This window comes from Engystomops pustulosus, chromosome 6, assembly GCF_040894005.1.
Source record: "Engystomops pustulosus chromosome 6, aEngPut4.maternal, whole genome shotgun sequence".
Taxonomy (NCBI): Eukaryota; Metazoa; Chordata; class Amphibia; order Anura; family Leptodactylidae; genus Engystomops; species Engystomops pustulosus.
In genome coordinates, this window is record NC_092416.1 from 1,625,992 (window position 1) to 1,642,375 (window position 16,384).

General features: G+C 46.0%; 1 protein-coding gene across 1 annotated transcript in view; it reads left to right on the plus strand.

The window, feature by feature from the left end:
* Nucleotides 1-16,384, plus strand: part of LOC140065249 (hemicentin-1-like) — a 366,504-nt gene that overhangs the window by 254,501 nt on the left and 95,619 nt on the right. The window contains exon 3 of the mRNA XM_072112848.1: nt 10,302-10,580. Within this exon, the coding sequence (XP_071968949.1) occupies nt 10,302-10,580 (279 nt within the window). The remainder of the gene's footprint in view (nt 1-10,301; nt 10,581-16,384) is intronic.

The following is a 16,384-nucleotide window of genomic DNA, read 5'->3' on the forward strand; positions in this document are numbered from 1 at the left end:
CTATATGGAGGGTAGATGGAGACACGATGGGAGGACACAATCTATATGGAGGGGAGATGGAGACACGAGGTGAGGACACAATCTATATGGAGGGGAGATGGAGACACAAGGTGAGGACACAATCTATATGGGGGGAGATGGAGACACGAGGTGAGGACACAATCTATATGGAGGGTAGATGGAGACATGAGGTGAGGAAACAATCTATATGGAGGGTAGATGGAGACACGAGGTGAGAAAAGAATCTATATGGAGGGTAGATGGAGACACGAGGTGAGGACACAATCTATAGGGAGGGGAGATAGAGACACGAGGGGAGGACACAATGTATATGAAGGGTAGATGGAGACACAAGGTGAGGACACAATCTATATGGAGGGTAGATGGAGACACGAGGTGAGGACACAATCTATACGGAGGGGAGATGGAGACACGAGGTGAGGACACAATCTATATGGAGGGTAGATGGAGACTTGAGGTGAGGACACAATTTATATGGAGGGTAGATGGAGACACGAGGTGAGGACACTATCTATATGGAGAGTAGATGGAGACACAAGGTGAGGACACAATCTATATGGAGGGTAGATGGAGACACGAGGTGAGGACGCAATCTATACGGAGGGTAGATGGAGACACGAGGTGAGGACACAATCTACATGGAGGGTAGATGGAGACACGAGGTGAGGACACAATCTACATGGAGGGTAGATGGAGACACGAGGTGAGGACACAATCTATATGGAGGGTAGATGGAGACACGAGGTGAGGACACAATCTATATGGAGGGTAGATGGAGACACGATGGGAGGACACAATCTATATGGAGGGGAGATGGAGTCACGAGGTGAGGACACAATCTATATGGAGGGGAGATGGAGACACAAGGTGAGGACACAATCTATATGGGGGGAGATGGAGACACGAGGTGAGGACACAATCTATATGGAGGGTAGATGGAGAGATGAGGTGAGGAAACAATCTATATGGAGGGTAGATGGAGACACGAGGTGAGAACAGAATCTATATGGAGGGTAGATGGAGACACGAGGTGAAGACACAATCTATATAGGGGGTAGATGGAGACACGAGGTGAAGACACAATCTATATGGAGGGTATATGGAGACACGAGGTGAGGACACAATCTATATGGAGGGTATATGGAGACACGAGGTAAGGACACAATCTATATGGGAGTAGATGGAGACACGAGGTGAGAACACAATCTATATGGAGGGTAGATTGAGACACAAGGTGAGGACACAATCTATATGGAGGGTAGATGGAGACACGAGCCGAGGACACAATCTATACGGTGGGGAGATGGAGACACGAGATGAGGACACAATCTATATGGGGGTAGATGGAGACACGAGGTGAGAACACAATCTATATGGAGGGTAGATGGAGACACAAGGTGAGGACACAATCTATATGGAGGGAAGATGGAGACACGAGGTGAGGTCACAATCTAAATGGAGGGTAGATGGAGACACGAGGTGAGGACACAATCTATATGGAGGGTAGATGGAGACACGAGGTGAGGACACAATCTATATGGAGAGAAGATGGAGACACGAGGTGAGGACACAATCTATATGGAGGGTAGATGGAGACACGAGGTGAGGACACAATCTATATGGAGGGTGGATGGAGGCACGAGGTGAGGGCACAATCTATATGGAGGGTAGATGGAGACACGAGGTGAAGACATAATCTATATGGAGGGTAGATGTAGACACGAGGTGAGGGCACAATCTATATGGAGGGTGGATGGATGCACGAGGTGAGGGCACAATCTATATGGAGGGGAGATGGAGACACGAGGTGAGGACACAATCTATATGGAGGGTAGATGGAGACACGAGGTGAGGACACAATCTATATGGAGGGTAGATGGAGACACGATGGGAGGACACAATCTATATGGAGGGGAGATGGAGACACGAGGTGAGGACACAATCTACATGGAGGGTAGATGGAGACACGAGGTGAGGACACAATCTACATGGAGGGTAGATGGAGACACGAGGTGAGGACACAATCTATATGGAGGGTAGATGGAGACACGAGGTGAGGACACAATCTATATGGAGGGTAGATGGAGACACGATGGGAGGACACAATCTATATGGAGGGGAGATGGAGACACGAGGTGAGGACACAATCTATATGGAGGGGAGATGGAGACACAAGGTGAGGACACAATCTATATGGGGGGAGATGGAGACACGAGGTGAGGACACAATCTATATGGAGGGTAGATGGAGACATGAGGTGAGGAAACAATCTATATGGAGGGTAGATGGAGACACGAGGTGAGAAAAGAATCTATATGGAGGGTAGATGGAGACACGAGGTGAAGACACAATCTATATAGGGGGTAGATGGAGACACGAGGTGAAGACACAATCTATATGGAGGGTATATGGAGACACGAGGTGAGGACACAATCTATATGGAGGGTATATGGAGACACGAGGTGAGGACACAATCTATATGGGGGTAGATGGAGACACGAGGTGAGAACACAATCTATATGGAGGGTATATTGAGACACAAGGTGAGGACACAATCTATATGGAGGGTAGATGGAGACACGAGCCGAGGACACAATCTATACGGTGGGGAGATGGAGACACTAGGTGAGGACACAATCTATATGGGGGTAGATGGAGACACGAGGTGAGAACACAATCTATATGGAGGGTAGATGGAGACACAAGGTGAGGACACAATCTATATGGAGGGAAGATGGAGACACGAGGTGAGGTCACAATCTAAATGGAGGGTAGATAGAGACACGAGGTGAGGACACAATCTATATGGAGGGTAGATGGAGACACGAGGTGAGGACACAATCTATATGGAGAGAAGATGGAGACACGAGGTGAGGACACAATCTATATGGAGGGTAGATGGAGACACGAGGCGAGGACACAATCTATATGGAGGGTAGATGGAGACTTGAGGTGAGGACACAATCTATATGGAGGGCAGATGGAGACACGAGGTGAGGACACAATCTATAGGGAGGGGAGATAGAGACACGAGGGGAGGACACAATGTATATGAAGGGTAGATGGAGACACAAGGTGAGGACACAATCTATATGGAGGGTAGATGGAGACACGAGGTGAGGACACAATCTATATGGAGGGGAGATGGAGACACGAGGTGAGGACACAATCTATATGGAGGGTAGATGGAGACTTGAGGTGAGGACACAATTTATATGGAGGGTAGATGGAGACACGAGGTGAGGACACTATCTATATGGAGAGTAGATGGAGACACAAGGTGAGGACACAATCTATATGGAGGGTAGATGGAGACACGAGGTGAGGACGCAATCTATATGGAGGGTAGATGGAGACATGAGGTGAGGACACAATCTACATGGAGGGTAGATGGAGACACGAGGTGAGGACACAATCTACATGGAGGGTAGATGGAGACACGAGGTGAGGACACAATCTATATGGAGGGGAGATGGAGACACGAGGTGAGGACACAATCTATATGGAGGGTAGATGGAGACACGATGGGAGGACACAATCTATATGGAGGGGAGATGGAGACACGAGGTGAGGACACAATCTATATGGAGGGGAGATGGAGACACAAGGTGAGGACACAATCTATATGGGGGGAGATGGAGACACGAGGTGAGGACACAATCTATATGGAGGGTAGATGGAGACATGAGGTGAGGAAACAATCTATATGGAGGGTAGATGGAGACACGAGGTGAGAACAGAATCTATATGGAGGGTAGATGGAGACACGAGGTGAAGACACAATCTATATAGGCGGTAGATGGAGACAAGAGGTGAAGACACAATCTATATGTAGGGTATATGGAGACACGAGGTGAGGACACAATCTATATGGAGGGTATATGGAGACACGAGGTGAGGACACAATCTATATGGGGGTAGATGGAGACACGAGGTGAGAACACAATCTATATGGAGGGTAGATTGAGACACAAGGTGAGGACACAATCTATATGGAGGGTAGATGGAGACACGAGCCGAGGACACAATCTATACGGTGGGGAGATGGAGACACGAGGTGAGGACACAATCTATATGGGGGTAGATGGAGACACGAGGTGAGAACACAATCTATATGGAGGGTAGATGGAGACACAAGGTGAGGACACAATCTATATGGAGGGAAGATGGAGACACGAGGTGAGGTCACAATCTAAATGGAGGGTAGATGGAGACACGAGGTGAGGACACAATCTATATGGAGGGTAGATGGAGACACGAGGTGAGGACACAATCTATATGGAGAGAAGATGGAGACACGAGGTGAGGACACAATCTATTTGGAGGGTAGATGGAGACACGAGGTGAGGACACAATCTATATGGAGGGTGGATGGAGGCACGAGGTGAGGGCACAATCTATATGGAGGGTAGATGGAGACACGAGGTGAAGACAAAATCTATATGGAGGGTAGATGGAGACACGAGGTGAGGGCACAATCTATATGGAGGGTGGATGGATGCACGAGGTGAGGGCACAATCTATATGGAGGGGAGATGGAGACACGAGGTGAGGACACAATCTATATGGAGGGTAGATGGAGACACGAGGTGAGGACACAATCTATATGGAGGGTAGATGGAGACACAATGAGAGGACACAATCTATATGGAGGGGAGATGGAGACACGAGGTGAGGACACAATCTACATGGAGGGTAGATGGAGACACGAGGTGAGGACACAATCTACATGGAGGGTAGATGGAGACACGAGGTGAGGACACAATCTATATGGAGGGTAGATGGAGACACGAGGTGAGGACACAATCTATATGGAGGGTAGATGGAGACACGATGGGAGGACACAATCTATATGGAGGGGAGATGGAGACACGAGGTGAGGACACAATCTATATGGAGGGGAGATGGAGACACAAGGTGAGGACACAATCTATATGGGGGGAGATGGAGACACGAGGTGAGGACACAATCTATATGGAGGGTAGATGGAGACATGAGGTGAGGAAACAATCTATATGGAGGGTAGATGGAGACACGAGGAGAGAACAGAATCTATATGGAGGGTAGATGGAGACACGAGGTGAAGACACAATCTATATAGGGGGTAGATGGAGACACGAGGTGAAGACACAATCTATATGGAGGGTATATGGAGACACGAGGTGAGGACACAATCTATATGGAGGGTATATGGAGACACGAGGTGAGGACACAATCTATATGGGGGTAGATGGAGACACGAGGTGAGAACACAATCTATATGAAGGGTAGATTGAGACACAAGGTGAGGACACAATCTATATGGAGGGTAGATGGAGACACGAGCCGAGGACACAATCTATACGGTGGGGAGATGGAGACACGAGGTGAGGACACAATCTATATGGGGGTAGATGGAGACACGAGGTGAGAACACAATCTATATGGAGGGTAGATGGAGACACAAGGTGAGGACACAATCTATATGGAGGGAAGATGGAGACACGAGGTGAGGTCACAATCTAAATGGAGGGTAGATGGAGACACGAGGTGAGGACACAATCTATATGGAGGGTAGATGGAGACACGAGGTGAGGACACAATCTATATGGAGAGAAGATGGAGACACGAGGTGAGGACACAATCTATATGGAGGGTAGATGGAGACACGAGGTGAGGACACAATCTATATGGAGGGTGGATGGAGGCACGAGGTGAGGGCACAATCTATATGGAGGGTAGATGGAGACACGAGGTGAAGACAAAATCTATATGGAGGGTAGATGGAGACACGAGGTGAGGGCACAATCTATATGGAGGGTGGATGGATGCACGAGGTGAGGGCACAATCTATATGGAGGGTAGATGGAGACACGAGGTGAGGACACAATCTATATGGAGGGTAGATGGAGACACAATGAGAGGACACAATCTATATGGAGGGGAGATGGAGACACGAGGTGAGGACACAATCTACATGGAGGGTAGATGGAGACACGAGGTGAGGACACAATCTACATGGAGGGTAGATGGAGACACGAGGTGAGGACACAATCTATATGGAGGGTAGATGGAGACACGAGGTGAGGACACAATCTATATGGAGGGTAGATGGAGACACGATGGGAGGACACAATCTATATGGAGGGGAGATGGAGACACGAGGTGAGGACACAATCTATATGGAGGGGAGATGGAGACACAAGGTGAGGACACAATCTATATGGGGGGAGATGGAGACACGAGGTGAGGACACAATCTATATGGAGGGTAGATGGAGACATGAGGTGAGGAAACAATCTATATGGAGGGTAGATGGAGACACGAGGTGAGAACAGAATCTATATGGAGGGTAGATGGAGACACGAGGTGAAGACACAATCTATATAGGGGGTAGATGGAGACACGAGGTGAAGACACAATCTATATGGAGGGTATATGGAGACACGAGGTGAGGACACAATCTATATGGAGGGTATATGGAGACACGAGGTGAGGACACAATCTATATGGGGGTAGATGGAGACACGAGGTGAGAACACAATCTATATGGAGGGTATATTGAGACACAAGGTGAGGACACAATCTATATGGAGGGTAGATGGAGACACGAGCCGAGGACACAATCTATACGGTGGGGAGATGGAGACACGAGGTGAGGACACAATCTATATGGGGGTAGATGGAGACACGAGGTGAGAACACAATCTATATGGAGGGTAGATGGAGACACAAGGTGAGGACACAATCTATATGGAGGGAAGATGGAGACACGAGGTGAGGTCACAATCTAAATGGAGGGTAGATGGAGACACGAGGTGAGGACACAATCTATATGGAGGGTAGATGGAGACATGAGGTGAGGACACAATCTATATGGAGAGAAGATGGAGACACGAGGTGAGGACACAATCTATATGGAGGGTAGATGGAGACACGAGGTGAGGACACAATCTATATGGAGGGTGGATGGAGGCACGAGGTGAGGGCACAATCTATATGGAGGGTAGATGGAGACACGAGGTGAAGACATAATCTATATGGAGGGTAGATGGAGACACGAGGTGAGGGCACAATCTATATGGAGGGTGGATGGATGCACGAGGTGAGGGCACAATCTATATGGAGGGGAGATGGAGACACGAGGTGAGGACACAATCTATATGGAAGGGGGATGGAGACACGAGGTGAGGACACAATCTATATGGAGGGTAGATGGAGACACGAGGCGAGGACACAATCTATTTGGAGGGTAGATGGAGACACGAGGTGAGGACACAATCTATATGGAGGGTAGATGGAGACACGAGGTGAGGACACAATCTATATGGAGGGTAGATGGAGACACGAGGCGAGGACACAATCTATATGGAGGGTAGATGGAGACACGAGGCGAGGACACAATCTATTTGGAGGGGAGATGGAGACACGAGGCGAGTACACAATCTATATGGAGGGTAGATGGAGACACGAGGCGAGGACACAATCTATTTGGAGGGTAGATGGTGACACACGGTAAGGGAGCAGAGCAGTTATTGGGGCAGATTTACTTACCCGGTCCATTCGCGATCCAGCGGTGCGTTCTTTGCAGTGGATTCGGTTCCGGCCGGGATTCACTAAGGTAGTTCCTCCGACGTCCACCAGGTGGTGCTGCTGCGCTGAATTTCCCCGAGACCCTCTAGAATGCACTGAAGTTCACCGGCCTATTCCTGGTGAAGGTATGTGCAAGTCCCGCGACACTTTTTTTTTTTTTAATGCGGCGGTTTTTTCGAATCCGTCGGGTTTTCGTTCGGCCACTCCCTCCGATTTCCGTCGCGTGTATGCCAGCGCCGATGCGCCACAATCTGATTGCGTGTTCCAAAATCCCGGGGCAATACAGGGAAAATTGGCGCAGATCGGAAATATTCGGGTAACACGTCGGGAAAACGCGAATCGGGCCCTTAGTAAATGACCCCCATTTTTTGCTGTAGATGCTAAACTGGTGGGTTTTCAGGTTACATTTAATGGTTTGGAAAGTGGGGGACAGGTTTACAGATTTTGGTAGAGGGTTCCAGATAGAGATATACATGGGAGACATCATGGATACCATTGTGAGAAGAGCATATGGTAATATAGAGAGAAGCAGAATGTTATGTAAAGAATGGAGATTACATGTGGGATGGTATTGGCTGACAAGCTCAGAGATATATAGAGACAGAGTTATGGATTGATTGGAGGGGTGTTAGAGAGTTAGCTAGGAGACCACAGAGAAGAATATTGCAGTAGTCCAAGCGTGAGATGATGAGGGCATGGACAAACAAGTTAGTAAACTCTGGATTGAGGAAGGGTTGGATGTGAGGCCTAAAGAATGAGGCAGAGTCAAAGGTGGCTCCAAGGCAGCTGAGTTTGTGGACTGGGAAGAGTGAGGAGCCATAAATTATGACGGTTAGGTCTAGTGGGAGGGATGTGTTAGGTGGAGAAAAGATTATGATTTCTGTTTTGTTTAGTTTTGGAAATGTGAAGAGAATAAGGAATATATGACACTCTGAAAGTCTGGCTAAAAGAGATATCTGGACCAGAAATGTAGATCTTTGTGTAATATGCATAGGAGAAATAGTAAAAGCAATTGGACTTCATATTCCGCCCTAGGCCAGATGTGTAGATGGAGAAGAGAAGGGGTCTAAGGACAGGACCTTGTGGGACAGCAACAGAGACGGTGAGATGTGAAGATGTGAAAGACACTGAACATCTGGTTGGAAAGATATGAGGAGATCCAGGAGCGGGTCAGGTCAGTGATGCCAAGAGAACATAGTGTCAGCAGGAGAGAATGGTCAACAGTGTCAAAGGATGGAAGACAGAGAAGGAGGACAGCAGAGTAGTGATGTTTTGCCTTGGCATACAGTAGGTCATTAGTGACTTTGGTCAGGGCAGTCTCAGTGGAAAAAACAAATTGTAATTTGGCAAAGAGTGAGATAGGGCGATGGTTCAGTGGAGTAAGTGGGTCAAGAGATGGCTTCTTTAGGAGGAGTGTGAGAGTTTCATGTTTAAAGGAAGATGGATCAAGACAGTTGGATAGCGAGAAGGTCAAAGATCTGACTTAGGTCTGCGATGAGCACAGGGGTGAGGTTAAACACAGTAAAAGCACAGTATATGAAGGTGAGCTTTACATCATGGAGGGAAAACGTTCACATTAGTGAGGGAAGAGAAGGTGCTTAAGTGGGGGGGGGCATTGAAGGTGTGTTGAAGGTTTAAGCTTTCGCTGATGTCGTCTGTCCACAGCAGAGATGAAAGTGTGGGAGGAACAAAATTCAAGGTAGAAAATAATTGTCTGGGGTTGTGAAATAATTCTCTTTAGTATACAGAACTGTGCATTTGTAGGTGAAGACCACCTGCTTGTATGACAAGTGGAAGATGTAAAAACTGAGCCCACAAGAAAGTGAAGGTTTTTCACCAATTTAACCACAATTGAAAATTTTCCAGCTTCCCAGTACATGGCAGGGAAAAATAAATAATGTCACTGAAGTAAAATGTGTTACGCAGAAAATAAGCCTTACACAGCTCTACATGGAAAAAAAAAATATATGCACCCTTAAAAGCCCTGGATTGGGAGAGATGTCACTAGAGGCAAGAAGACATAGAGCAGGTGGGAGAAGGATAGAGAATTAGGTGGTTGCTCCCATTTTCGAAGCTAGAGTGTAGTGCTTTGATAAGCATCAGCAGAGACCATTAGGGTGAGTGGGCAGAATATGTGATGATATGGAGAATTAGCAGGTGATCAATGCAGGCTTAAAGGGCATCTACACCAGGATGAAGGATTGTATGCAAATGAGCCTGAGGGGCTCCAGACTGCATAGGTGTTAATAGAGCCTGGAGCCCCTCAGAGTCATTTGCATTCAGTCATTTATCCAGGTGGTAGATGTCCTATAATATCTGTACTTAATTGGCTGGTCTTTCAGTTCAGTTTCTTATCAGTCCAATTCTTAAACTTCCACAAATCCCTCTGTAATGCTCCAGAACAAACAAGTGCCCATACATGCATAGCGTCCTCCAGTACCAGTCTAGATACTAAAAGTGAACCACTTCCCATCAGTTCTGTCTTCTACTTACCTCTGTATAGAATCAGCCTAAACTGACAGGACTGAGCCTTCATTCACCCATGGTTATGCTGTTTTATAGGGTATATTTATTAAAATATTTCTAAGGCTACACAATAACCAGCAGTAAGCTCGTCCCGTTCAACTATTTGTTTTATTTCAGTTACAATGTAGTTATATAATGAATACATAGAAACAGTTACTGATATTTTTTATTTGGGGTTTCAGCCGCACTCCTCCCCCCTGTCCTGCGCTCCAATGACACCAGCGCTCCCCTTATCAATGGCTCCTACGTGACCCTGGACTGTGATGCCGGGAGTCAGGATGTGACTTCTTACACTTTCTACCGGGATGAGAAGACGATCTGCTCCGAGCCCCATGTGACCTGCAGGGGGCGATACCTGGACTTCACCCCAATAACTGAGAAGGACAGTGGATCCTACACCTGCTCCATCCAGAACCCGGTCAGCAACAGCACCAGCCTCTCCCTAAATCTGAACGTATACGGTGAGAACAGTGTTTTATAGAGTAAAATGTGGGAAAAATGAGATATGAGATAATGAGAAGATATGAATCTATTCTTCTATCTCTACTGCTTGGAATTATTGGAGGTGATTCTCAATTGATCTCTTGCAGTTGTTGTGCTTGTGTCCTGGGATGTGATAGACACACAGGTACAGGGCTGCGTATATGCTCCAAGGTTATCAGAACGTGCATGAGCATCACATGGAAGAAATGTTTTCTGAAAGAGGATAGAGGACTATGCAAATGAGCTTCATTGATACATAAAGTATAATGAGGAATTTTAGAAGTTTTCCTATGTCAGACTTATCTGATTGTGATTATAATAGGTGACATTATAACACAATACAAAACAAACATTTCTGTGGAATATAACAAGAAAGCAAAATAAGTGCAAAGATAAGTTTATATCTAGAGATTTGTAAGGAATTTAGGTCAAAATGGTCAGTAATATCCAGAAATTAAAGATGTAAATGCTACTGCTTTCAGAGAAAAACTCTCCATCAATGATTTCTAACGCCCCCCCCCCCCCCCATCTACAATCCTGAGACTGTCCTCATCACTGATATCTTCCTCCTCCTCATCTACAATCCTGAGACTGTCCTCATCACTGATATCTTCTCCTCCTCATCTACAATCCTGAGACTGTCCCCTTCACTGATATCTTCTCCTCCACATCTACAATCCTGAGACTGTCCCCATCACTGATATCTTCCTCCTCATCTACAATCCGTAGACTGTCCCCATCACTGATATCTTCTCCTCCTCATCTACAATCCTGAGACTGTCCTCATCACTGATATCTTCTCCTCCACATCTACAATCCTGAGACTGTCCCCATCACTGATATCTTCCTCCTCATCTACAATCCGTAGACTGTCCCCATCACTGATATCTTCCTCCTCATCTACAATCCTGAGACTGTCCCCATCAATGATATCTTCCTCCTCATCTACAATCCTGAAACTGTCCCCATCAATGATATCTTCTCCTCATTTACAATCCCGAGACTGTCCCCATCACTGATATCTTATCCTCATCTACAATCCTGAGACTGTCCTCATCAATGATATCTTCTCCTCATCTACAATCCTGAGACTGTCCTCATCACTGATATCTTCTCCTCATCTACAATCCTGAGACTGTCCTCATCATTCATATCTTCTCCTCATCTACAATCCTGAGACTGTCCTCATCACTGATATCTTCTCCTCATCTACAATCCTGAGACTGTCCACATCAATGATATCTTCTCCCTCATCTACAATCCTGAGACTGTCCACATCAATGATATCTTCTCCCTCATCTACAATCCTGAGACTGTCCCCATCACTGATATCTTCTCCTCATCTACAATCCTGAGACTGTCCTCATCACTGATATCTTCCTCCTCCTCATCTACAATCCTGAGACTGTCCCCATCACTGATATCTTCTCCTCATCTACAATCCTGAGACTGTCCCCATCACTGATATCTTCTCCTCATCTACAATCCTGAGACTGTCCCCAACACTGATATCTTCTCCTAATTTACAATCCTGAGACTGTCCTCATCACTGATATCTTCTCCTCATCTACAATCCTGAGACTGTCCTCATCACTGATATCTTCCTCCTCATCTACAATCCTGAGACTGTCCACATCAATGATATCTTCTCCCTCATCTACAATCCTGAGACTGTCCACATCACTGATATCTTCTCCCTGATCTACAATCCTGAGACTGTCCTCATCACTGATATCTTCTCCCTCATCTACAATCCTGAGATTCTCCTCATCAATGATATCTTCTCCTCATCTACAATCCTGAGACTGTCCCCATCACTGATATCTTCTCCTCATCTACAATCCTGAGACTGTCCACATCACTGATATCTTCTCCCTCATCTACAATCCTGAGATTGTCCTCAGCACTGATATCTTCCTCCTCCTCATCTACAATCCTGAGACTGTCCACATCACTGATATCTTCTCCCTCATCTACAATCCTGAGGCTGTCCTCATCACTGATATCTTCCTCCTCATCTACAATCCTGAGACTGTGTCCATCACTGATATCTTCTCCTCATCTACAATCCTGAGACTGTCCCCATCACTGATATCTTCCTCCTCCTCATCTACAATCCTGAGACTGTCCACATCACTGATATCTTCCTCCTCCTCATCTACAATCCTGAGAATGTCCTCATCAATGATATCTTCTCCTCATCTACAATCCTGAGACTGTCCCCATCACTGATATCTTCTCCTCATCTACAATCCTGAGACTGTCCACATCACTGATATCTTCTCCCTCATCTACAATCCTGAGATTGTCCTCAGCACTGATATCTTCCTCCTCCTCATCTACAATCCTGAGACTGTCCACATCACTGATATCATCTCCACATCTACAATCCTGAGACTGTCCCCATCAATGATATCTTCCTCCTCATCTACAATCCTGAAACTGTCCCCATCAATGATATCTTCTCCTCATTTACAATCCCGAGACTGTCCCCATCACTGATATCTTCTCCTCATCTACAATCCTGAGACTGTCCCCATCAATGATATCTTCTCCTCATCTACAATCCTGAGACTGTCCTCATCACTGATATCTTCTCCTCATCTACAATCCTGAGACTGTCCTCATCATTCATATCTTCTCCTCATCTACAATCCTGAGACTGTCCTCATCACTGATATCTTCTCCTCATCTACAATCCTGAGACTGTCCACATCAATGATATCTTCTCCCTTATCTACAATCCTGAGACTGTCCACATCAATGATATCTTCTCCTCATCTACAATCCTGAGACTGTCCTCATCACTGATATCTTCCTCCTCCTCATCTACAATCCTGAGACTGTCCTCATCACTGATATCTTCTCCTCATCTACAATCCTGAGACTGTCCCCATCACTAATATCTTCTCCTCATCTACAATCCTGAGACTGTCCCCAACACTGATATCTTCTCCTCATCTACAATCCTGAGACTGTCCTCATCACTGATATCTTCTCCTCATCTACAATCCTGAGACTGTCCTCATCACTGATATCTTCCTCCTCATCTACAATCCTGAGACTGTCCACATCAATGATATCTTCTCCCTCATCTACAATCCTGAGACTGTCCCCATCACTGATATCTTCCTCCTCATCTACAATCCTGAGACTGTCCACATCACTGATATCTTCTCCCTGATCTACAATCCTGAGACTGTCCTCATCACTGATATCTTCTCCCTCATCTACAATCCTGAGATTCTCCTCATCAATGATATCTTCTCCTCATCTACAATCCTGAGACTGTCCCCATCACTGATATCTTCTCCTCATCTACAATCCTGAGACTGTCCACATCACTGATATCTTCTCCCTCATCTACAATCCTGAGATTGTCCTCAGCACTGATATCTTCCTCCTCCTCATCTACAATCCTGAGACTGTCCACATCACTGATATCATCTCCACATCTACAATCCTGAGACTGTCCACATCACTGATATCTTCTCCCTCATCTACAATCCTGAGACTGTCCTCAGCACTGATATCTTCCTCCTCCTCATCTACAATCCTGAGACTGTCCACATCACTGATATCTTCTCCCTCATCTACAATCCTGAGGCTGTCCTCATCACTGATATCTTCCTCCTCATCTACAATCCTGAGACTGTGTCCATCACTGATATCTTCTCCTCATCTACAATCCTGAGACTGTCCCCATCACTGATATCTTCCTCCTCCTCATCTACAATCCTGAGACTGTCCACATCACTGATATCTTCCTCCTCCTCATCTACAATCCTGAGAATGTCCTCATCAATGATATCTTCTCCTCATCTACAATCCTGAGACTGTCCCCATCACTGATATCTTCTCCTCATCTACAATCCTGAGACTGTCCACATCACTGATATCTTCTCCCTCATCTACAATCCTGAGATTGTCCTCAGCACTGATATCTTCCTCCTCCTCATCTACAATCCTGAGACTGTCCACATCACTGATATCATCTCCACATCTACAATCCTGAGACTGTCCCCATCAATGATATCTTCCTCCTCATCTACAATCCTGAAACTGTCCCCATCAATGATATCTTCTCCTCATTTACAATCCCGAGACTGTCCCCATCACTGATATCTTCTCCTCATCTACAATCCTGAGACTGTCCCCATCAATGATATCTTCTCCTCATCTACAATCCTGAGACTGTCCTCATCACTGATATCTTCTCCTCATCTACAATCCTGAGACTGTCCTCATCATTCATATCTTCTCCTCATCTACAATCCTGAGACTGTCCTCATCACTGATATCTTCTCCTCATCTACAATCCTGAGACTGTCCACATCAATGATATCTTCTCCCTTATCTACAATCCTGAGACTGTCCACATCAATGATATCTTCTCCCTCATCTACAATCCTGAGACTGTCCCCATCACTGATATCTTCTCCTCATCTACAATCCTGAGACTGTCCTCATCACTGATATCTTCCTCCTCCTCATCTACAATCCTGAGACTGTCCTCATCACTGATATCTTCTCCTCATCTACAATCCTGAGACTGTCCCCATCACTAATATCTTCTCCTCATCTACAATCCTGAGACTGTCCCCAACACTGATATCTTCTCCTCATCTACAATCCTGAGACTGTCCTCATCACTGATATCTTCTCCTCATCTACAATCCTGAGACTGTCCTCATCACTGATATCTTCCTCCTCATCTACAATCCTGAGACTGTCCACATCAATGATATCTTCTCCCTCATCTACAATCCTGAGACTGTCCCCATCACTGATATCTTCCTCCTCATCTACAATCCTGAGACTGTCCACATCACTGATATCTTCTCCCTGATCTACAATCCTGAGACTGTCCTCATCACTGATATCTTCTCCCTCATCTACAATCCTGAGATTCTCCTCATCAATGATATCTTCTCCTCATCTACAATCCTGAGACTGTCCCCATCACTGATATCTTCTCCTCATCTACAATCCTGAGACTGTCCACATCACTGATATCTTCTCCCTCATCTACAATCCTGAGATTGTCCTCAGCACTGATATCTTCCTCCTCCTCATCTACAATCCTGAGACTGTCCACATCACTGATATCATCTCCACATCTACAATCCTGAGACTGTCCACATCACTGATATCTTCTCCCTCATCTACAATCCTGAGACTGTCCCCATCACTGATATCTTCCTCCTCCTCATCTACAATCCTGAGACTGTCCACATCACTGATATCTTCCTCCTCCTCATCTACAATCCTGAGACTGTCCTCATCAATGATATCTTCTCCTCATCTACAATCCTGAGACTGTCCCCATCACTGATATCTTCTCCTCATCTACAATCCTGAGACTGTCCCCATCACTGATATCTTCCTCCTCCTCATCTACAATCCTGAGACTGTCCACATCACTGATATCTTTCTCCTCCTCATCTACAATCCTGAGACTGCCCACATCACTGATATCTTCCTCCTCCTCATCTACAATCCTGAGACTGTCCACATCACTGATATCTTCCTCCTCCTCATCTACAATCCTGAGACTGTCCCCATCACTGATATCTTCTCCTCATCTACAATCCTGAGACTGTCCTCATCACTGATATCTTCTCCTCATCTACAATCGTGAGACTGTCCACATCACTGATATCTTCTCCTCATCTACAATCCTGAGACTGTCCTCATCACTGATATCTTCTCCTCATCTACAATCCTGAGACCGTCCCCATCACTGATATCTTCTCCTCATCTACAATCCTGAGACTGTCCT